At 40.0% G+C, this 24,801-nt stretch overlaps 1 protein-coding gene across 1 annotated transcript in view; it reads right to left on the bottom strand.

Annotated features, from left to right (window-relative positions):
• LOC103672961 (fibrous sheath-interacting protein 2-like) overlaps nucleotides 1-24,054 on the bottom strand; it is a 79,543-nt gene extending 55,489 nt beyond the window's left edge. The window contains exons 1-10 of the mRNA XM_040635231.1: nucleotides 22,921-24,054; nucleotides 22,404-22,529; nucleotides 19,449-19,610; nucleotides 18,645-18,734; nucleotides 18,138-18,277; nucleotides 16,885-17,026; nucleotides 16,071-16,181; nucleotides 15,527-15,647; nucleotides 10,092-10,157; nucleotides 6,435-6,535 (exon numbers count right to left, since the gene is read on the bottom strand). Of these exons, the coding sequence (XP_040491165.1) occupies nucleotides 6,435-6,535; nucleotides 10,092-10,157; nucleotides 15,527-15,647; nucleotides 16,071-16,181; nucleotides 16,885-17,026; nucleotides 18,138-18,277; nucleotides 18,645-18,734; nucleotides 19,449-19,610; nucleotides 22,404-22,529; nucleotides 22,921-23,019 (1,158 nt within the window). The 5' untranslated portion in view covers nucleotides 23,020-24,054. The remainder of the gene's footprint in view (nucleotides 1-6,434; nucleotides 6,536-10,091; nucleotides 10,158-15,526; nucleotides 15,648-16,070; nucleotides 16,182-16,884; nucleotides 17,027-18,137; nucleotides 18,278-18,644; nucleotides 18,735-19,448; nucleotides 19,611-22,403; nucleotides 22,530-22,920) is intronic.
• Between the last annotated feature and the right edge of the window lie 747 nt (nucleotides 24,055-24,801).

The following is a 24,801-nucleotide window of genomic DNA, read 5'->3' on the forward strand; positions in this document are numbered from 1 at the left end:
AGTAAAGATATAAAATAAAACCAATAAATGTAATTTAATATCCATTTAGAGCCTTCCATCCTTCAAATAAAGAATACACATTTTTTGGTATGTCCATGGAGCACTTTCAAATAGCAATCACATATTTGGCCACAAAGAAAACCTTAACAACTTCAATGTGTAAAAGATTTACAGGCTATATTCTCCGAATTTAATTAAAAAACTGTGACCCAAAGTATTAATTTCTTGATAATTAAGAAACATACTTATGGATAACTCCCAGATCCAAGAGGGTATTAGGAGGACAAAGCTGAACTACTTTTTTTCTCCTCCAAACATGTTCATCTTTCTGTACAGCCTGTCTACTGAATGGCACCATTATTCACTACTCATTTAGTTGCCCAGTCTAGACATCTGGGAGTTGTCTTCAATGCCTTCATTTCCCATATTCAATCAGTAACCAAATCTCATCCATTCGACCTCCTTAGTTTGATTCAAATCTGTACCCTCACTGCCACGGAGTTTGTTCAAGACTCATTTCTAGCCTTGAGTATTGTAATACTCTATTTAATTGTAGTAAGTGGTAGCATGGCATTGTGGCTAGAATTGGTTGAGTAAGACAGACCTGGTTTAAAATCTTGGTTTTGTCACGTACACTGTGAGACCTTGGGCAGGATCATTCACCACTCTGAGACAGTTTACTTATATGTAAAATGGTAGATAAAAATACTTCTGTCCTCATTAAATTGTTGGAGGAGGTTATATGAGAGGATATAAAAAGTTTAGTGTAGTAACTGGCATATATAAGTGTTCAATAAATGCTATTATTTTTATTATCTCATTGCCTCTAGTCTCCTCACCTCTAATTCTTTTTTCCCTTTTTAGAAAAGACAAATTCTGATTATATTACACCCTTGCCAATATTCTTCAATAGTTTCCCTTCAATAACAGGATAGAAGGTAGATTTCTTGCCTTCTGGCCTACCAGAAACTTAATGATCTAATCCTTCTCTAGCAGTCTAGCTTCATTTCCTACAATTCTCTAGCTTAAATTTTTAGATAAAGCAATTCTGAGAAAAGGTTCTCCTTCCATTTGTCTGCTTAGAAAATTCTTTCTTATCCTTCATGTCTCAGCCCAGTTGTGGGTTCTTCTGGACAAATTTCCCTGGCTTCCCTATGCTTACCCTGAACTATGTACATACCTCCATTATTACACTTATCGTAAGGGGTTGTGATTATTGGCATGAGTGTTCCCCACTAAACTGTAAAATCCAGGATAGGAGGCATGGCTTTCTACTCTGCATGGTTTCTACCTTGTATGTACACAGTAATTAGCACAATGACTGTCATGCAGTAGAAGCTCAAAAGTGTTCGTGGAATGAATGGATGAGTAGATTGCGGGATTTATTTAATAACTGTTGCTAATGTTTACCTGTCTCATAGTTAAAGCTTGGTTTCTTGGTCTTTTTTTCATTAACATCAGCATATGTTACCTATATATGCCACACACAAAAAAACACAACAACAATGAAAATCCTCAAAGGAGTTTTAAAAGAATTTGAACATCGGTTATTTCTCACATTTAAAATATAGAAATTTAAGAAAATGATTTTAAAAGTCCATTTGTGATTAAAGTACATGTTTTACTTGGTTTATATTACATGTATCACTTACAGAATTCACAGGTTCATAGAATTCATTGGTATTCTAAAATTAACTGAGGAATTCACTGAGCAGCATGGAAGGTAATTAATTGAACAGTTAAAAAGATGGTATGTGGTTTTTAAACAAAGTTAACTATAGGGGGACATGATTTTAGGAAGCTGGAAGGCTGAGAGCAGGTTTTCTGCCTACATTGTGACTCTCTGATTTGGCCAAGAGCTCTACCTGCTGAGATAATTGTGCAGAAAGATAAATCCAACAGAGTAGACTTTAATTTTTTCCCAGGTCTGAGAGCTAAACACAAGGCACCAGAAGTACATTTCCTGGCACTGATGAAATGGGTGAAATAAGTTGGGAATAGTAGCCTATTCTATCATAATAAAAGTGGTCATGCTATTTCTCAAAATAAATTAGGTTTCTGTGACCATTTGACATACTCACATTGTATTTTATGTATTTTAAAGCCTCCTTTAAAAACAGATAGTCTAAATTTGTTTACTGAATTTTTGGGGGCAAAGTATGCAGGATAAGGTTTGTCATCCATGTGACACTCAGGGCACACTTTTTTCCTGGCTCTATAGTGAGGCTAATAAAAAAGTAATTCCTAATGTACAACTGCTACTCAAAGTAGTGAAGTTTCTTTTCTTTGGAAACTAAGCATAATGATTATGGATGTGGACATGGTGATACATTGCCCTGTACACGGTAGGTGTTTGACAAATATTTGTTTATACAGAGAAGTATATTGTGGCTAACATGCTACATTTGATCAGCTATATATAATTGAGTCTGTTGCTTCCTATGCATTTCATGCAGGACACTGCAAATGATGCCATTTTCTACCTTAGTTATGAAGGTAGACTTTTGGGAAGACTTCAGTGAATTTCCTGCTTGATGACATCTCTTTCAAACCATGTTAACTTTTTAGAACAGCTGAGCCAGTTAATACAGTGCTAACAGAGCCAAGGATGCGGATTTGTTTCTTAAAAGGACAATTTGGCAGTCCACAAATGCAATCCATGTTGTGACCAGAGGCTGTACCCTGAATGCTGCCAACTTTCCACCATCAGATGAGGGATCACTGGTCACATAGGGGACAGGGTGAGGCAGCATGGCTGCCTCTGTACAACCAACCCATCAGCACTAGAAGAAAATGATTTTCAAAGCCCGATTGTTGCTTTCTCTGCAGGGCACAGGTCTGTACTTTGAATCTTTTGAAGCTCATCATTTAGGAAGCCTCTAACCTAAGGGCTAAGTAGGAGCATTCAAGTTGTTTCTGGTAAATCTCTATTAAAATTGAGGCAAATGTAACATTCAAATTTTGGATCTGTTTAACATATTTAAAGTCCCAGTCTTACTACTTTTGCTGGCTTACAACTTGTTACTGACATTCCCTGTACTTACAGTATGACAACACTAACATAACTGATAGCTATGAGCTTTGGAAGTCTGAAGTAGTACAGCATTATTACCGTGGGTTTGCATTTCAATTTTTATAAAATCTTACTATAGGGTGGTTAATTTCAGGGAATAAAGCTGTTCTGAATTGTCTTTTAATGAATGAAGCTGTGTTATACCAATCTTGATCATAACTTTCATACTTTATTTTTTCTGTATCTGTGACAAAAGAAATGTTACTTGCCTCTTGTTTCAAAATAGCCTGTATAGAATGTCTGGGGACATTTTCAGTTTTAGCAGAAATACCTGGAGCTTGAAGTGAGCTATTTTTAATTCCTGGGGGGGGGAAAGAAAAGGTACCTTTAAGTATAAAAAAAAATGATATAGTTCTTGCTGTCATAATGTCTGGAATTACTGCAGTCAGGAATATATTTATGCAAGTAAAAGCAGTATCTCCAAATATAAGATGCCTTCCAGTGTCTTATCACCACCTTGAGGGACAAACCTGAATTCCCTAACTTCTGGCCCTAAATTACTCTGCCAGCTTAATCTCCCATCACTCCCCCTGCCCCAGAATGAACTGCTTTGCACTTTATTCAGTAGGGTAAGGGGGAACCACCAAGGACTTTTGAATAGAGGAATTATATGTTCAAAGCTATATTTCGAGAAGATTACATTCACAACAAACTGTAGGACAGACTGACAGGAGGAAAAAGAGACTGGAGACAAATTTTTGCAGTAGTTAAGAGCATGGGTGGTGTGAATGGAAAGGAGGGGAAGATGATGAGATAGTTAAAGGAGGCAGATTGGACAAAATGTGATAACTTTTGGGTGTAGAATATGGGCAACAGGAAAGAGTCAAAGATGACTCTGGCTTTGTGCCTGAATAAAAGGAGGTACAGAGAATAGGTTTCAAGGTGACTGGAAGATGAATTTGGTTTTGTGCCTAATTGGATTTGAGGTGCTAATTGGCCACCCAGGCAGAGATGTCCTAGTGCTCTTGGTGTGTGTATAGAATATGCATGGGAATCTTTTGCTGAGACCAATAGAGACTTAGCTAACCTCTAGTCTAGCTAGGGACATGGGAAACTGGATGTATTTTTACATCTGGGGAGAAAGGGTGGCATTAGAGGATGAAGACTTTCCTGGGGAGAATTCTCTGCACAAATCATAGTACTTCAGAAACTTACTCTGCCTATCAGTATAGGCAGCCACAGCAGAGATGCTGACTTTGCCCTGGTTTGCAGATTCCAAAGGGCCTATTCACCCGGCAACCACTCAGAAATGTGGGATACTAACATTTACAACCATGAATAATTTTTATATCTTCCTTAATCAAAATAATCACAAATTTTATGATCAGGGGAAAAAAGCATAACTTGGAAAACTATATGACAAAACTATAATTATTTAACTGAAAGATAACAGAGCAATTATATTGTTCATTTCCTTACCTTCATCATTTAAAGTATGTGATGTTTTAGTCATTTCTTTGTCTTTCTGAATGCTCTAACATTCAAGAAAAAAAACATCCATTAGTAATTAAGCTTCTAAAAGAGATTTGCTGGCTCTAGAGCAATCAGATTGATACAGTATCTCCCTTTGTTCCCCATCCCTTACCTCCCTCCTAAGCTCTGGTCTCAATACTAATACATAGGATCAACCTCTTTGATGAAATATCTCTCACAGGTACCTAAACTAACTAGTTCAAAAAGAAGCTTATCATGTGCCATCTTTCCAAACTTGCTCCTCCTCTGTCTTCCATATTTTTGGTTGAAGACATAATAATCCATCCAGTGATCTCTTCTAGAAAGCTTAGAGTTACTCCATTAATTTCAGATAGGGCCAATCCAATCCAATCTAATGCTTACTGAGCACACTGCTTGGAATTAAAATAAGATATAGAATTCCTGACCTCAAGAGGTTTATCATCCAGTAGGACAGACAGGAAAATATGATACAGTATAGTGAGTTCTGACATAGAGGCCAGCCTGAGTACTATGGGAGCACAGAGAAAAGACATCCCACTTCAAGAGAACCTATATACAAAAATTAAATCTTCATCATCATCCTCATCCTCTCCCTCTCTCTCAATCTACACATCTATTGAGTCACCAAATTCTGACACACTCTGACTCTGAAATATCGTAAATCTGTGGCCTCTGGTTCACCCTCATTGCCACTGCCCTATCATTTTTATCTGGACCATCCCAGTAGACTCAAAACTATCTTCCCTCTAATCTCCTCTCTCTCAAATACTGCATCTATGTCACACACTTCAACCAGATTGTCTATTTACTTATTTATTTTTAATTTCTTAAAAAAGGCTTCTGTCTCTTTTTTAAGTGTCTTTATTTGGGGCACCTGGGTGGCTCAGTTGGTTAAGTGTCTGCCTTCGGCTCAGGACATGATCCCAGAGTCCCAGGATCGAGCCCCGCATGGGGCTCCCTGCTCAGCGGGGAGTCTGCTTCTCCCTCTCCCTCTGCTCCTCCCCCCTCTTGTTCTCTCTTGCTTACTCTCTCTCAGATATATAAAATCTTTAAAAAAAATAAAGTGTCTTTAATTTAAGTAATCTCTACACCCAATGTGGGGCTTGAACTCAAAACCCCTGAGATCAAGAGTCATAGGCTCTTCCAACTTAAAACCCATCTCATTCTTATTTCACATCTCTACTCAAAAAGCAGCAATGGCTCTCGACCACAGAGAGGCTAAACCCATTCTCCAGCAAGGTGTACAAAGCCTTGGCTGCAACCTACCTTTTCAGTCTCCTCTCCAGCCCTGCCCTGGCTTCACTGGCTCACCCTGCTGCTCTTGCTTTACACTTTAACACCTGTCTGTAATACCGCCTCACATCTGTTCATCTGGAAACTTCCTACTCACACCTCAAGACCTAATTCAATGAAGCCCTCCTTTAATAAAGCCTTTTTAGACTCCTCTAGGCAGGACTAGTCTCTAAATCCTCTGTGCTCCCCCTGGATTTTGAACAAATCAAAACTCTCCTCTTATTTTATTGTAAGGACTTTTGTTTATATATGTGTCTAAATCTCTGGACAGTGAGTTCTCATGAGTAGTGGTGACGTCTTTTCCATCTCTGTATCCTATGTCAACTGTTTTGCCCCTTTCCCCTCTTTCTAGCTTCACACAGGCCCTGGCCCACAGCAAGTTCTCAGTAAACATTAGCTATCATCAGTATCATCAAATATTTAAGTCAGTTTCTGCTAAATGGCATAGTACATTTAACATGAAGCTGACTCAGAACCTTCCCTGCAAGGGAGAGGATCCAGACATGTGTAGGACCCCATTATTTCTGACCAGTCAGTACCATGCCAGTGAAAAGGATATCTCACAGAAATAACAGTTAACAAGATAAATTAATGATCAATACAAAGCGTTTACCTTTTGTTCTGTTTTGTTTTTCTGCACATCATGCTGAGAAGATACGAAGACTGATGATTTTTTGGCAGGAATCTTTACAGAATTATGAGAATGGCCTGGTTCTAAAAGTAAATGAAAGAGAAGTCATAGAATTTTAAAACAATTTTATCAAAATACAATTGAAGTACAATAAACCACACATATTTTAAACATACCATTTGTTCAGTTTAGACATATGTACAAACCCATGAAACCATCACCACAATTGAAATAAACATTTCTCCATACCCAAAAGTGTCCTTGTTCCCCTTGTACTTCATCCCTCTCTCTCTCTAGTTCTCCGTCTCCCAAGCAACCACCGGTCTGCTGTCACTATAAATTGTTTGCATTTTCTAGAGTTTGCTATAAATGGAGTCAAACAGGATGTTCTCTCTCTCTCTTTTTTTGGTCTGGCTTCCTTCATTTAGTATATTTATTTTGAGATTCATCAATATTGTTGCCTGCAACAATTGTTTATTCCTTTATCTTACTACATAGTATTTCAAAGTATGGGGTGTACTACATTTTATCCATTGGCCCAGTGAAGGGCATTTAGGTTGTTTCCAGTTTTTTGGCTATTATGAATAATGCTGTTATGAGTCTTTACGTGGACATATATTTTCATTTCTTTTGGGCACGAACCTGGGAGAGGGATGGCTGGATCATATGGTAGTTTAACTTAAGTTAGCAAACTGTTTTCCACAGTGGTTCTACCATTTTACACTCCAACCTGCAGTGTCCAAGTTCTAGCTGCTTCGAGTCCTTGCAAATACTTAGTCAAATTCAGCTATTTACATTCTAGCTACTTTACTGCGTGTGTAGTGGTATCTCATTGTGGTTTACTTTGTATTTCCCTAATGACTAATAATATTAAGCAGCATTTTCATGCGCTTATTTGCCATCTGTATGTCTTCAGTAAAATGTTTGTGCCCTTTCCCCATGTTTATTAATAAGGTTGCAGCTTTCTATATATTACATATTTTTCTATACTCAACATTTTTTTTTACAGTGAGCACACCTTCTAGATGTAGGTCTGGAGACCCATCTTTCATTGTGCTTACTTTTGGGGCTTAACAGATGCAAAACAGCTATTATGCAGCAGGACTGTTGTTTCAAAATTTTATATTACGTTCTCCTTTTTGACTCCCCAAGTACAAGAACTCTGCCCTAGTCTTCCATAGACATCTACCTGCTTGGGGGTGGAACTAGGGGAGAGGAGTTTAGAATTTTTAATAGGAAGAATGCCACAATAAACACCCAAGTACTATTCAGCACCTATTATTCAAAATAGGAATGACATAGCCAAGACAGTACGCTTTGCAAGCGATGCAACTGTCTTGAGAAGTTCCCAAAAGTTAACCTTCCTTTTTGTGTAGCAACAGACTGGAATACTTAGCTCAGAAAACTCTCCCTTAGTGTATTAGAGATACCCTAGCCCACTAAAAAGAGTTATCTGGGCTCAGAAAAAAGGAAGATATGACTTAAGGAAAGTTGGGGGGGAAAGTTCACTCCTTTAATAGCTCAGAGATGGTGGGAAAGTGGAAGGGTGGTGGGAGAGGCTGGAGAGCAAAGAAATCAGATGAGGCTTCACATTTTTCTTACTTTGGGCCTTGGTTGCTTCAGACAAGTGAAGTTAGCACAGACAGAAAAGAACTATTGCTCTGCTCCCCATTTAGGACTCTAGAAAGAAATCTCTTAGGCTACCTCCCACTTGTTGCCTCCTCCTCCTCACCTGGGACATGGCCCAGAAACTCTGCAATATAGTATGGTCAAGCAGAGCAAGGCTTTCTCTGAGGTTGGCCCTTCCTTCCTTCCTTCCTTCCTTCCTCCCTCCCCTCCCCTCCCTCCCTCCCTTCTTTCCTTCTCTTCCTTTCTTTTTAATTTTACTGTTAGTGACGTATCTAATTGATATATAAAATTGTAAGACAATTGTAAAGTGTACATCATGTTGATTTGATGTATGTATATATTGTGAAAGGACCCCCCATTTAGTTCATACCTCACATGTTTATATTTTGTTGTTGAAAACATTTTAAGTTCTGCTCTCTCAGCAAATTTCAGTTTTATACAGTGCTGTCAACTATAGTCGCGTTTTTCATTAGCTGTTCAGATTTTATTCATCTTATAGCTAAAGTTTGTACCTTTTTACAAACCTCTTCCTATTTCCTCTTGAGGTTTTCCTTTCTTTAGCTACTCTTGGTTCCTATGTGATGAACACGGCCCAGAAAGGGCTGAGAGTCTAGCTGGGGAGCTTGCCAAGGGGAGTCACTGGGGTGAAGGTGAGAGGGCTCCACCCCAAGCGTTATGGAGCAGCCAGCCAGAATGGGAGGTGGGATGGGAAAGCCAGAGGGCTCTAAGCTCAGTGAGACTAGACCATGAGTCACTGCACTGATGGCTGAATTCAACTGTGAATGCCAAGAGGCCAAGCACTATTTCAGTGTAGATAAGGACATCTCTCTGGAGACCAGAGGAGGCAGAAGACATTTCATCCAAGTGCCATGGCTTTATTCACCTTCATGAGGAAGCCACTGTTCCCCAAACCTTAATGTGCATATAAAGCCCTGGAGATATTATGAAAATGTAGATTCTGATTCAGTAGGTCTGGGGTGGGGCCTGAGAATCTGCATTTCTAATAAACTCTTTAGGTGATGCCCATACTGCCGACACACAGAGGACTAAGAACATAAGCCACACCTCTGACCTCAGACATCAGGACATCATCTTTGGGAAAGAAGCAGAAAGATGGGGGAGGCTCCTTGAAAGCCTGGGCCATTATGGGGGCCCCACAAAGGCAGTCTAGAGGAGTATGTTTGAAAAATCGATGACTGAGAGAGAAGGCAAAAGGAAGGGAGAAACTTAGATCCAGCAAACAGCGCTAGCCCCATGTGTACTAAAGAAGCTTACTTAAGAAATAGGCTGAAATTTTGGAATGACAATACCTACTACTCTGTCAGGCTGTTCAAAAAGGAGCAGGGGATCAAGAATGGGCAACACTGAGCAGCAGGCCCCACTGCTGCAGAAAAACATGTGGCAGAATAAAATACTTCTGCTGCCAGCGAAGTGACAGAAGTTACTTCGGGCCTAGAAAGTCCGAAGTCTAAGGAAGGGCAGGGTTTTGGTTGGGGTCTTGGTCCTCACTAGGTCCCTAGGGCCACTGCCTTCAGAAACCTCCATGGCACCTCCAGTCAGCAATCTGCAAGGATGACTCTCAGGGAGCACAAAACGTGAGATGCAGGGAAAAGCTACCCTAGGAGGCAGAGCAGCCCTGCAGAGAGCGGCAGCGGCGGTAGCAGCCGGTGAGGAGCAGGTTCAAAACCACATGCCTCGGAGATCAGGAGCAGGCGCCACGAAGAAGCAGGGCTCTGAACTGGGTTTGTGGACTTGTCAGCTGCAAAATGAGGGCTGCCCTGCTCCTGGGCATTGGAGGCAGGGATATGAACTCAGTGTGTAATTAGGGGGTCTGATCCAGACGGCAAGAGAGGCCCTAGCACTGCTGGCAAACGTTCCTCGAAATCCATCATTCACAACAGAGGACAGAGGGAGGATTTCTCTGCACTGTAAGCAGAGGAGGTCAGTACCAAATCCTGGCTTTCCACAAATTACTATTTTAGCACTTCTAATCGTAATCATTTCAATTACGTTTTTGTTCTTGGTGTGATTGCTGGTCATTGGCAGTATCACTTGTTTTCTTCATCTTTGAAGAAGCTTAAAGAAACACAAGAAAATATTTATATTTAGAATAGTGGAAATGACAAGGTTATCCAAGATAGATTCTATTTATTCTTTCAGGCCCAGTAGGAGGAGAGCCATATGCTAACGTACATATTAGATAGTTGTAGGGAAGAACTGGAGCGGGTAAGTAGTGGGTTCTCAGTGGGAGGCACTTGTGTCCCCTAGGGGACATTTGGAAATGTCTGGAGACAGGCTGGTTGTTACAGATGTGGTGGGGGAGGGTTGCTCCTGGCATCTAGTGGGTAGAGGCCAGGGATGCTGCTAAACATCCCACAAGGCAAAGGATGGCCCCCACCACAAAGCACTGGGGAGCTCAAAATGTCAGTAGCAGCAAGGTAGAGAAACCTGAGGAGAGATGCGATGGGGAGGCAGGCCGATCGCTTTTACAATATTATCTTGTGTAATTAAAGCTATACTCGGGGAAACAGAGTTGTCTTCTGGGAGAAGGGAAAAACTCCCTCCCTCCAGCCTGCCCCAGTGAGAATGTGGGCTTTTCTCTGTGGGGAGGTGCAGCAGTGCAATGACTATGCTAGAGACCCCGTGAGAGTACTCGTGATCATCCCTGGCTGTGCCCGCTCGACAGAGGCAACAATGCCCAGGGACCTCAGCTGGGAAAGAGGTGACCAAAGTTCCTGTTGCTAATCATTGAGATAGACAAAGAAGATTCCAAACTGTGTGTGCTGATTGCATTTTCACTAGAGTTTTAAGATGTGCATCCCTGGGGTGGCTGGGTGGCTCAGTTAGTTAGGGGTCTGCCTTCGGCTCAGGTCGTGATCTCGGGGTGCTGGGATCGAGCCCTTGTGCATGGGGCTCCCTGCTCAGTGGGGAGTCGGCTTCAGTCTCCTTCTGCCCCTCCCCCTGCTCATGTGCTCTCTCATTCAGCTCTCTCTCTCAAATAAATAAAATCTTAAAAAAAAAGACATGCATCCCTTTGGGTCTACGTGGTGGAAGATGACAGCCTTATTATAGTGGTAGAAGTCTATTTCATATGTGAAAGAGAGCTTGTCATTCTCCTGTCACCTATGTGATATTGTGAACATGATTTTTTTAATGTTTTCCTTTTTAAAAACCATTTGAGGTGGCCACTCTTTATGCCTACCTGAAACTTTCTTCCTACCTAAAGTAGGAGTTAACAGTTAAAGACGGAGGAAGCAATATAGCTGCTGAAGTGATTCTTTATCCCAGAGGTAGAGGTTACAGCCTATTGTTCCACTGAACTACATTATGAGTTTTCTTACTGACTCCCCTTTCCTAAACTTTCATTCTTTCCTTCCTTTCGCATTGTCTGTTCTTACTGGCTCGTCCTTTAAAAACTTTCTCTTTTTTTTCCCTCAGCCTTCAAAAAGAACAATTTCACAACATTTGCAGCAACATGGATGGGACTGGAGGAGATAATACTAAGCGAAATAAGTCAAGCAGAGAAAGACAATTATCATACGGTTTCACTCATTTATGGAACATAAGAAGTAGGAAGATTGGTAGGAGAAGAAAGGGAAAAAGGAAGGCGGGGTAAACAGAAGGGGGAATGAACCAGGAGAGACTATGGACTCTGGGAAACAAACTGAGGGCTTTAGGTGGGGGGGGATTGGGCTAAGCCGGTGATGGGTAGTAAGGAGGGCACGTATTGCATGGTGCATTGTGTGTTATACGCAACTAATGAATCATCGAACTTTACATCAGAAACCAGGGATGTACTGTATGGTGACTAACATAATAAAAAAATATTAATATATATATATATTTTTTATTTATTTGATAGAGCGCATAGGCAGGGAGGGTGGCAGGCAGACAGAGAGGGAGAAGCAGGCAGGGGGCCTGATGTGGGGCTTGAGCCCAGGACCCCAGGATCATGACCAGAGTCAAAGGCAGATGCTTAACAACTGAGCCACTCGGATGCCCCTCACCCTTATTTTTTTTTTTAGCTGACTTCTCTTTAGATCTCTCTACCCTCTATTCCTCCCTTCTTTCCCCTTCCCTCCTTCCCTTTCTTCCGGATACCCTTTACCTTTTCTCACTCCCTTTCTTTCATTGTCTCTTCTTCTTTCTTTTCTTCCCTGCCTGCATATCTGCCTTCCTTCTTCCTCTTTCCTCCCTTCCCTTCCCCTTCCCTCCTGCTTCCTTCATCCTTCCTTCCCTCTTGCTATTTCCTTCTTTCTTACCTTCACCCAACTGCTCACCGCTCACCCTTTCTCTCCCATCTGTGTTCCTTTCTTTGATTTCCTTCCTCTTTCCTTTCTTCCTGCCATTTTTCTTTTATTCTCTTTTTACTACTCCTCTTTTAAAATTTTTTTCCCCTTTCCCCTCTCTTTCTTTATGCATCTTTGTCCTGTCTTCACTGCTGCTTTCTCCTATTTAAAAATCAGTTTTTTGGGGGGTATCTGGGTGGCTCAGTTGGTTAAGCATCTGCCTTAGGCTCAGAGTTCTGGGATTGAGCCCTGCAGCAGGCTTCCTGCTCAGTGGGGAGTCTGCTTCTCTCTCTCTGCCCCTCCCCCTGCTCATGTGCATGCTCTCTCTCTCAGATAAAATCTTTTAAAAAATCAGTTTTTTCTACCAGCAGACCTGCCTAGCTGACTATCTATACAGCTATCAATCATCTTTCTGTCTTTATTTTACCATCTTTCTTCACTGCCTTCTAGTTTTTAATTCTCTTGCACATCACACAATTGTACTTGATTTTCTTACTGGTCTTCCCTTACACTCTCACATCCCTCCCCTGTAAGTAACATTTCCCTACTGAGTCATCCTGTACAAACTTTTCTTTTCTTCCCTCTGCTTCTTCTTGCTCCCTTCCTTTCTCTTTTTTGTGGCTCATTATAATAACTTCTTTCCTTTTCTCTCTCTCTCATTTGGTATGTTTTTTTCCCGTCTTACTACTAGTTTCTCCTATTTGAAATCCTATCTGTCTGTCTATCTATCTCTCCATCCATCCACCCACTACTGTTGAGCTGTCTCATCAATTTACGTGTCTTTATTTTACTCTGTTTTTAAGTAATTTCTTTTTAGATCTTCCTCTCTCCCTGCCTTTCTCAGTTGTACTTAATTTTCACAGTAACTCCTACTTTTAAACTCCTGTGTCCCTTAATCTCACATCCTGTTATTTTTTATTTTACCAATTTTCCTAGCCTCATCCTTTTCAAAATTCTTTGCTTTCTTTCTCCTTCCCTCCCTCCATTCCATCCTTCCATCTTTTCCTCCCTTCTTCAGCTGTCATACCTGCTTCCTAGAATGTCTTCCTATTTATCTTTTTATGCTCCTTTTCCTTTTTAGTAGACTGTACTTCTAAAGTACAGTCTTTTCTATCTATGTATCTCTGTATCTGTTTTATTTTACTATATTTGTTAACTAATTTCTTCTTTTTAGATCTCAGTCTCCCCACCGTCCTGTCCATGATTATGTAATTTTCTCACTAGCTTCTTCCTTTCAGCATCCTGTCTCTCATGTTCATACTCTTTGTAATTCCTTTTCCCAGACTCATCCCTTTCATAAACTTCTTTACTTCCTGCCCCTTCCTTCCTTTAATACAATCCCCTCCCCACTCCCCCCATTTCTTTTAATCTCATTATATTCACTACTTTAAATTATTTTTCCCTGTTTCCTCTATTTTTTTGTCCTGTCTTTGCTACTGGCTTCTCTTTTTCCAAATCAGTTCTATCTACATGTCTGTATATGAATGGATGTAAGTATGTATGAATTGATTGATCAATCCATCTAATTTTAATGTATTTTTAAACTGACTTCTTTTTAAACAGCTTTTTAAGTAAGCTCTATGCCTAACATGGGGTTTGAACTCATGACCCTGAGATCAAATCGTGTGCTCTCCTGGCGGAGCCAGCCAGGTGCCCCTAAACTGACTTTTTAGATTGCTCTCACTCTCACAATCTCTCTTTTTATTTGGGTTTGTCCTACTGACTTATCCTTTTTAAATTTCTTTCTTCATCTCCCTCTCTCCCTCTTTGTTCATTTATTTTTTCTCTGTATGTCTTTCGTCTCCCTTTTCTTTCACTCTCTTTTTTCTTTGCCTGTTTGTCTTTCTTTCTCCTTCCTCTAGTCTCTTTGTCTTACCTCTTTGCCTTTGTTTTCCTTCCATCACTGACATCCAGTGTGTATGTGTGTGTATATATGTGTGTGTGAGTGTGTGTGTGTTTTCTTACTGGTTTCTTCTATTCCGTTTTCTTTCTTTTTCTCTCTTATTCATTCTTTCCCTCTTCTCCATTTCATTCTTTGTTTTTGTACAATCTTTTCTTACTGCCTCTTCCTTTTTAACCTTTTGGTCTTATTTTTTATCTATCTCTGTTTCATGCTTGCTATATTTTAAATGACTCTTGTTTTGTCTCCTTTAAAGAAACCCTTTTTTTCTCTCTTTTTCTTACTAGCTTGTTCTTTTTCTGTTTTGTATAATCTTTTCTTATTAGTCCTCAGTTAAAATTTTTTCTTCTTTTTAAAAATATTTTTCTTTGTCTCCCTCTGTTTCAGTCTACTTTCTTGGAAATGTTTTCTCTTACTGGCTCCTTTTCTCTGTCTTTCCCTTTATATACATCTTTCTCCCTCTTTGTCATATCTTTTTTTTTTAAAGATTTTATTTATTTAGTCGACAGAGACAGCCAGCGAGAGAGGGAACACAAGCAGGGGGAGTTGGAGAGGAAGAAGCAGGCTCATAGCAGAGGAGCCTGATGTGGGGCTCAATCCCAGAACGCCAGGATCACGCCCTGAGCCGAAGGCAGACGCTTAACGACTGCGCCACCCAGGCGCCCCTGTCATATCTTTTTTTTAACTGTCCCCTCTTACTGGCTCCTTTTTAATTAATTAATTAATTAATTATTTTAGAGAGAGAGCGCACATGAGCAGGAGTGGGGAGAGGTGCAGAGAGGGAGAGGAAGAGTGAGAATCCCAAGCAGGCTCCATGCCCAGCATGACCCTGCTACAGGGCTCAATCTCATGACCCTGAGATCATGATCTGAGCTGAAACCAAGAGTCAGACGCTTCACCACTTCACCGACTGAGCCACCCAGGTGCCCCTGGCTCCTTTTCAAACCTGTGGTACAGGCAGTATTGTCTACTATGCCACTTTACAGAAGTGCTGAATTTGTTATAATGTATATAATATTGTGTGTGTACATTCTTTACAACTTGAGCTGTAACTGGGAGGTGCCTTGCATAGTGCTTAGCACTGGTAGTGTGAGCTTCTAGGGTTTCCCTTTCCAAGGGTCTTCTGACCTTACCACATAAGCACATAGAGGTTTTTGTTGTTGTTGTTTTTACAAAGCCACCAATATTTAATATATACATATGCATCTTCTACTTAGATACTTTATCATTTATTGTCTCTATTGTCTCTCTCTTACCTTCTTTTTCATCCTGTCCTTTGTTTTCAAATATATTTTCCTCTGGTCTGTCTCTCTTAACATCATCTCTTTGCATTTTTTGTAAATGATAAGCAATTTTTTTCTCTAGAAGTGCTTGTTTCTAAAATATTAAAAACATATTTAAATGTTTAAAAATATAATGGCAGCTTGCTACTGGAAATGCAAAACAGATATTTCAAATATGATGGTCTACTTGAAGGGTGCCCTCATTCCTATTTTGAGATTTCTGAAGTCACAATGAGTATAAAACTAGGAAGGTAGTAAGGGGTAAGTTTCCTTTTGTTGTCCAGCATGAAGAAGAATACATTGTAACAACTAGATCCAATTTAAGTCATTGTGCCCCTTCTGGAGACTGGTCCCATTTCAGAGCAGTCCTTGAAGTCCTGGTTCAGACCAAACCGGGTTTTTCCAATAGCTATCCTCGTGAGTTTAGGCCACTTTTGATAGTTCACACTTTAAAATATCAAAATTGGCAAAAGCTTTTCCTCAAATAGCCCAAGTTATAAGTAAAAGCTCACTCTACCTTCCGGTGAGTTTCCTCCCTGACTTTTTGACGTTGTTCCTCAATTCTTGCTTCTCTTTTAACTTCTTCTCCAATCTTTGTCAGAAGTAACATTTCTTTTGTCTTCCATTCCTAAGGAGCACAATGTTATGGTAGTTAGAAGGGGTTCTCTTTTATGACCTTTTTTTTTTTTTTTATTTTGTCAACAAGCAAATTAGATCAAGTCAAGGACCTTACAAAAATTGGGTAAACCATAATGAAAATCTTATGTTGGCTTTAGAATGGGCTTCTCTCACTGCTTTTTATTGGGAATATGTTGATGCATGCAATGGAATGGCAAAAGGAAGGAAATGATTTTGCTTTTGGAAACTTAATTCAAGTATAAGCCTGGCTTCAAAGATGGATCTAAGAAGATGTTGGCAAGAGGGTTTTCTCTTATTGCCTAAGGGGTGTATCATATGTAATCTGTTGCCCGTAAATGTATTTCGGTAGAGAAGATAAATAAATAGGCTTGTCTGAATTTTGAGAGAATACAGCCATGATTATTTTTCACTAGAGTTAATATCTAAAACTTTAAAAGCAGATGAGGTGTTACTATAAATGCAATATAATTTGTGATATCAAACTCACTAATGTTAAGTAAAAGCTTGTCTATTATAACAGTGATAAAATATTAATAGTGGTTTATTATTTAAATTATTATTATTATTAATAGTGGTTTAATTTTTAGACCTGAAATAGCTTCAGGTCATATGGTGGGACTGCTAAAAATGTTTATCGATGCAACAACCATATGCAATTTTCCCTTCAATGTTTAAAATTTGGTTTTCCTTACCTCTTCAATTTGTCTACGGAGACGAAGTTTTCTTTTAATGTGGTCCTGATGTCGTTGCTTTTCTTCCTTCATCCGGCGTATGCTCTGCTTTTCTGCTGTGTGCTCAACCTTGTTTAATTCCCTACTAATCATATCTAAATATCTAGTAAAAGTGCAAATATAAGTGAAGGTAAATTGGGTGTTTCCCTTATGATGGTATTATCAATCTTGATATTCCCAAACCACCTTCTGGGATGCTTTTTATTTCTTGAATACAGAAAATGTAGAGTTTTTCAGGGATCTTTAAGTTAACCTAATCCACCAGCTCACCATACTGTACGAATTTTACCAGACCCTGTTATACAAGTCTGTTATTGTGGTTGGGACAATGGCAAAATTTGGAACAGAGTGATTAAAAGCATTTTACATAGAGATTACATACAGCTCTGCAGTTTGGGGAACATGAATTTCCAAAGACAGCTGAAATCAACTTAAAGACTGACTTCAAAACACAAGTTGATTTGAATTTCCTTTAAAAATAAGTGGGTACTGGCCTCTCTGTAATTCCCAAGTCCTTGAGTGACCTTCCATGTACAGAGAGGTCCACAAACTACCAGACCGGGATCTGGGTGGATCAGCAAGTACTCTGGCATATCATGATATAAACGCATGGACTTTAAGAGGCAGAGTAAGGTGAACTGACCCTTGTCCCCAATAAATCATAAAGAGAAAGAACTCTAGCTCATCTCTGCCTCCTGGGGCATGAGCTTGGCCTCTGAATAGTAACACTGAATGTGTGTGAGTTGTTGCTGAATGAACATACATGATTGGTTGGGGAACAACACCTGTTTGTATTAGCATCAGATAAAGTTATAGGAACTCTCCTTTTCTGACCCTGCAGTGACTTCCTTCAACTTAATTTTGAAACATGCTTAACACACCTTCTCTCTCTCTGCTACTATGGATGTGGGTTTCCCAAGCTCAGGAATGTGGACTTTGGATTTCTTCAAATTCAGTTTGGCTTACCTCTTGGGCTTCTAGTGAGTCCAGTTTCTCAGGTAGAAACTCCCCCCAAGCCTTGGTATCAGGGGGTTCCCAATCCCATTACCTCTTACTCTCCTTTCCTTTCTCTCCACATTGAAAACTATAGGGGGTTCAATAGTGTCTAATCCTTTTTTTTTTTTTTTGGTCCTGCTTTCAATTCTTTCTAGTACTTTTACAACTTTCTGGGGTCTACAATATGTCCATGAAATATGCATTGACCTCAGTCGTACCTGTGCTTTATTACCAGCTGTTGGTCTGGAGTTGCTTGTGTATCTTCCTGTAACAGCCATTCTTGGAACTGTTCATTTTCATAGCTGTCGTAGGGTCTTCTGGTTTCATACAACTTATTTACTTGTTTTTCAATCATTTTCTGAGAGAAAAAAAAAATCAAAGTCTCTATACTGGCTAGAAATAAACCTGTCCTTTGATAGGCCGTCTTAAGTGTAGGGCTTGGTAAACCTCCTGTAGTTTACACATGGTTAATTCTGTTAATCTGCATTTAAGCCTAGTGTGGCTCCATTCCAGATAAGTGAAAATTTCTCTCTGTAAATTAAAGGCAAAGGTCTCATTTTTATCTCTTATAAATCTCTAGGGATCTTATTTGATTTGTTATCTTCATAATTCTAGGTCAGGTAATTATAAGTAAATACTCTGCGGAGGACCAAACCTTTCTTCCAAACCCTACATAAAAACTATCTTACAGACCCCAAATAAAACAAATTTAAGTATTAACTTACTTGTTCTCTTACATAGTTTCTTTCAAAGTCTAATTTTAAAGTGGTCAGATACTGCCTGTACTTATTCAATTCTTTCAAGGTACATATGACCTATAAAAGCAAAACCAAAAACCGAAGATATAAATAGAAAGTTGTAACAATCATAAAGCTTTGCAAAGAAGAGTGTCATAAGAATATTCATTTTAGTAACAATTTTAGGATCAAGGGTAATAATAGCACATTGTGGTAGCAATTTGGAAAGCAGTATCTAAAACTGCTGTATCATCACGAAATTTCTATCTAAATAGTATTATTTCAAGAATATGGTTCACATCATAATCAGAAATTTACAATTCTCAGTGAATTTATTAAAACACCAGTATAATAATGACATTCAACACCCCCACCCCCCAATTTATTTCATCATGCTGTTTTCTGCTAGGTTTCCATTTTGTCTCTAGTCTTCTCAAAAAGTGTAGGAAATATTCCTTGAAAGGTATACTGTGCCTTTACTACTTTTAAAGCCAGAGGAAAGGCACTATACTATAGCAGGGAGAAAATACATAAATAAAAATATTTATATGTATGTCTTTACATATTTGAGTCATTTGGTGCTTATCTTTTGCTGTTATCAAAGAAAAAAGATCAAGAAGGAACAAGTAGTCTTATTTAGAAATCCAAATACTGAGTAATTAATTGAGTTTTCTAATAAATATTTCTTACTGTTTAACCAAAGTTGAAACAGGCTCCTAGTGAAGTACATAACCAAGTGTCTATCAAGTCCCTAGGTTTCTACTGGTTAATGGGAAGGAGGCTTCAACCTACTTTATTGTTGCTGGTGATGTAACCGCCCTTCTTTAATCTCCTTAGGATATCCTTTCGCTTATGGTATGCTTTTAAATGGGGATCATGAAGGCTTTTATAGCTGGTTTCCAAAAGTCGGCAATAAGGATCAGTCAGGTTAAAGTCATAAGAAGGCTGATAAAGCTGCAAACACACAGATTCAAAAGTATTACGTGTGTAAAATGAATGAAATTGCACTTTTAAACCTCAAGTTGTTGAAATGACTAGGTTGGTCAGTGAAAAAAAAAAAAAAAAACGCAAGCTGAACCTGAAGTGAGGGAATCCGGAAAATGGATTGATTTAGGTGAATCTAACTGCCTTTCTCTTCCCCTCTGCTCTATTAGAGTTGTCTTCAGGCTGGGGGTGGTAGCCTCAACCTCAGCCCAATTCATGAACACTGAGGTGTGGCCCTAAGAGTCCTTCAAGGCAGGTAGGATGCCTCATTTGTGGGCAAGGGGAAAAGACAAGAGAGGCAGGATAGGGTTCTAGCTTTCTTTTTCCATTTAGAAGCTTCCTTTGTAAATTTCTGACTGCTTGATTGATGCCAGGCTTTTGTCTTTCCTAATGAACGTATATCGGGAAACTGGATTCCCTGACTACCAATGTTTCCTTAAAAAGGCAAAGAAACTTAGGGCTTCAGAGGGGAGGGGGTTGGGGGAATGGGATAGGCTGGTGATGGGTAGTAAGGAGGGCACGTATTGCATGGTGCACTGGGTGTTATACGCAACTAATGAATCATCGAACTTTACATCAAAAACCAGGGATGTACTGTATGGTGACTAACATAATTTTTAAAAAAAGGCAAAGAAAGACATCCTTCTGGGCAATGATTTAATTTACAGTGAGACTATATAGGAAGCCCATATCTTTCCTAGAAGAGAAGTGATCAACAGTGATGGCAGTTGAAACACTGCTGCAATTAGCAGATTGATTATTGCTTCTTCTTTTAGATGTTGACTTTTGTTGGTAACAGACATGGGTTGACCAACCCTGGGCTACTGACCTATCAAGAAAAAGACAAAGCCATTTGTTGAGGCCAGGGTAAGTGTTCTATTGTCAATTACAATAATTGGCTTCCCCGAAATGAAGAGTCTATTGTATCATTACTACGTGCCAGTGGGAGGTCACAGGGGAGACTTCTAAAAGTATGCAAATTGTTCTTTTCACTTAACATGTTATCTGTTCTTGAAAGCCGAATGTCTAAGTTAATTGGCAAAGTATTTACTGTTAACTTTCAATAAAAGCAATTTAAGGAGTTTGTGAACAGTTGCTAAGTATAGTATACTAATATGCAAATTAATTTATAAATAAATTACCTGAAAATAAGTTTGTTATCAAAATGTTGTATAGGATCAGTTGTCAGGTGTGGATTAATGCATAGCTAAAGACAGGTAGGTTACATTGTTACATTTTAATCTGACTGGAAAAAAGTCAAATACCATAATTTTGCTTCTATCTGGATTCAAAACAGCATGAAAGACCTTTAAATTCTCTGTTTCTGTAGTGATCTGCTAAAGTGGCATGCAGTTGAGGAAGCAGCAAGGTGAGGTAATGGAGTGTGGCCTAAGAGTCAGGAGACAATGGTTCTGGTCTGAACTCTGCTACTATCTACCTGTGACCTTAGATAAATCATAGCTTCACTTTACAAGGTGGTCATGAGGGTAAAATGAGTTTAAAAAAAACACAATACCTAAAGGTGTAAATATAAAGTCTTACTTCCTTGAGGAAATCCTGCTAAAAGACAAAGGTCCTACAAAGTTAGTCTTCAGGGTAGCTGAATGTAGTGCCCGATCATGATCAAATGCATATATTTTGGGGTAATCAATATAATAGATATCAGTATAATTTAGTATAAAAAAATCTGGAAATAAGAAGTAGTTAACAAGTGAACAACAGGAACAGAATAGAAATATAGCAAATAGATGTACTGTATGGTAACTAACATAATATAATAAAAAAATCAACTAAAAAAAGAAATATAGCAAATAGAAGATATTTGAGGGAAAAAAACCAACAGACAGGGCTACAATTATAAACTAGGAAGCAGTGTTATTACTAGTAGTGAAATAGTTTTGAGTATGTTTCAGGAAAGCTAATTTGTGGGAGTGTGACTCAGTAAATTTCTGTGAGGTTGGCATATATTTAGTAGAACATTATGCGTTTTCAAAAGAGAAACTCTATTGTTTTCCAGCAATAAAACCTAAAAAACATATATATTAGACAGTTATCAGAAATACCAAGAAGCCCCTATTCATCCTTAATGACGTGCTAGACAGTGCAAGAGTAAGGAAGTCAGAATTATTTCCGTAGAATCTTTTGCTATTGTGATCAAAGCACATTCTCACCAGAAAGTTCTGAACCTCCTTTAGTCTTGGCCTAAATTATGGACAAAGCACAGGGTGTTAGGCAGAGGGCTTAAAATGTGTAATAATGTGAGTGCAGCACACCGTATCACTAATCTTGCTGACTCATTCCTGAGTAAGGCACACCAAGGGCATGTAAATTCTAAGGAAAGATGAGATAGTTGGGTGTTGTGACACTTGGGAAAGGGTTTGTGTAGTAGCTCTTAAAGGATGGCTCAAATTGAAGGTCAGGAAGAAGAGTGCGTGCCAGGTTGTGGGAGCCAGATGGACACAGGCACTGAAGTAAGAATTAGCAAGAAAAGTGTAGGTAGGCAGAAAAGACCCCACCCAACCTTTGGGAACTGAGGCTCTGGGTTGGAGATAAGGCTGAACTGGATGGCTGAGGCATATCCTGGGGCCTTCCATCATTAAATAAGCGAAGTTCAGACACTAATCACTTCAATTCATTTAACTCAACTTGGTGTGTTAAGTTGAAGTTGACTCAAAGCAAAATCATAGCAGTGTTTCAAGTTTAATAGCGAGCTATTAAAAAGGATAACGAAAATCACTTAAGCACTATTAAAACTCAGTTTACCTTTTCACTTATATTTGTAGTATAGAATATATTGTTGCTTCCTGGGATAATAGGCAGCTTGACCCCAAGAGGAAGATCCAATAGATTAGCTGCACCGATCTCTGGAATGTTTTTTTTGTGTGAGCCCTGTCAGATACAATGAAATACTCTGTCTATTTTTAAGAACTGTTATTTTCGTTTAGACCAATGTACTCACGTTAAAATGGGCCAATACCTCCCAATAAACCAAAGAATTCTACACTCAGGGTTGAAAGAGCCCGCCCTGCTGACAACCCGGAAGGCCTCCCAGCTTCCCGGGTTACCAGCCCTATCTCTGGGCCCCACCCAAGGCTGGTCCTGGCCACAAGCCGCTCTCGCTACTGGCTGCCGGGCCTGGGAGCCTGAAGCTGAGTCGTCAAGCACCGGCCCCTTTCCCCACCTCGCTCTAGTGAGGTCTCCGCCCCTTCCGCCCGCCCGCCTTCCCGAGACCCCGCCTAGGAGTAAGGAGCGGGGTGACTACAGACTAGCCGCCACTCACGGTGTCGCAGTGCTTTCTGTCGGCAGTTAGGCTGCTGGCGGTCGCCTTAGCGGCGGCGGCTTCAGCAGCCTTATAGCAGTTGCTGAGGTACAGATCCATGGCCGCCCGTCAGCCCCCAGGGTGCCGCGGGGCTGGGGCTGCAAGCCGTCTTCGTTTCACCTCTTCACGCACACCTTTCCCGCTCTACGCTCTGATCAAGTCTGGGCCGCTGAGACGGTGGTCGCCAGGGTAACGCGTCCTATAGGCCACGCCTCTCATTGTGCTGCGTTCAGCGCTGGAGTACTGACGTCCTCAACGCGCAGAGCCCTCCGGGAGGGGAAAGGGAGCGGTGACCACTCGCCACTCACGCACCGCCCCGAACCTTCCGCGCATGCGCAGGTTTAAGAGCCTCAGAGTTAGGGGAAGTGGTCCAAAGGTGTGGTGTGAGAGCGCGTGGTGGAGGTGACACTTCTCTCTGAAAGCAGCACCTCTCATTTAAACTAAACCGGAATGTACCAACTGTCAGTGGGTAGCTGGCTGTAATTCTTACAATTCTTCCTGGCCCCCCAACAAGCTATGATTCTGTTCAACACATGTCCATGAGTAATTGTGTGGTTTGTCCTAAGGCCAGAGCCTTGGCTTTTCACATCAGCCGACTTTATAGACACCATGACCCCCCCTTGCCCTAGGATACCTCCTCTCCAGGCAAATTAACTTTTTTAGGGCTCAATGTTTTCTTCCTTTGTCTTCCCTTTTCCTGTCTTGGGCTCTTCATCTCTCTGGTCTCCTCTCCCTCCCTTTCTCCGCCTTTCTCCTATTTCTTTCTACCTTCTCATTAGCTTAGCCAACATTTCTTGGAGACGCTGTGCTGGGTGCTGAGGATACAACAGTGAATAAAACACAGTCCCTGCTGCCTAGGAGTTAACCAGACGGTAAATACATTAAGGGCTGGAGACTGCACCTGGTGGGTCAAGAGTTTGTACTTTGTCTTCATGTTTTTTTATGCATCTTTTTATTGTGATAAAAAACTGGCCAAACATAAAATTTACCATCTTAATCATTTTAACTGCACAGTTCAGTAATGGTAAGTATATTCACATTGTGCAACAGATCTCCAGAAGTTTTTCATTTTCCAGAACTGAATCTCTATACCCATTAAACAAATCCCCTTTCTTCCCTTCCCCGCAGGCCCCTAATAACCACTATTTTACTTTCTGTTTCTATGAATTTGACTACTTCAGATACCCTATATAAGTGGTATAAGTGGAATCACATGTTATTTGTCTTTTTGTGATTGGCGTATTTCACTTAGCATAATGTCCTCAAGGTTTATTCATGTTGTACCATATGGTAGGATTTTTTTCCTTTTTAAGGCCGAATGATATTACATTGTATGTATACATCACATTTTCTTTATCCATTCAACCATCAATGAACATTTATGTTGCTTCCACCTCTTGGCTATTGTGAATAGCGCTGCTATGAACATGGGTGTGCAAATGTGTCTTTGAGACCCTACTTCAAAGTTTTTTAGCTATAAACGCAGAAGTGGAATTGCTGGATCATGTGATAATTCTATTTCTAATTTTTTGAGGAATCTCTGTACTGTTTTCCATAGTGGTTGCACCTTTTTACAGTCTCAGCAGCAGTACACAAGGGTTCTAATTCCTTCACGTCCTCACTGTTATTTTCTGTTCGTTTTTTTCCCTCATTTTTTGGACAGTGGCTCTCCTAATGGGGTGAGGTGATAGCTCGTTGTGGTTTTGATTTGCATTTTTCTTATGATTAGTGATGTTGAGCAGCTTTTCATATGCTTGTTGGGCATTTGCTGTGTCCATGTGTTTGGTCTACTTTGTTCTCTGGGGCATTTAGTAACAATAACTACCATTTATTGAGAATTTA

The sequence above is a fragment of the Ursus maritimus genome, assembly GCF_017311325.1.
Source record: "Ursus maritimus isolate PB19 chromosome X unlocalized genomic scaffold, ASM1731132v1 scaffold_X1, whole genome shotgun sequence".
Lineage (NCBI taxonomy): Eukaryota > Metazoa > Chordata > Mammalia > Carnivora > Ursidae > Ursus > Ursus maritimus.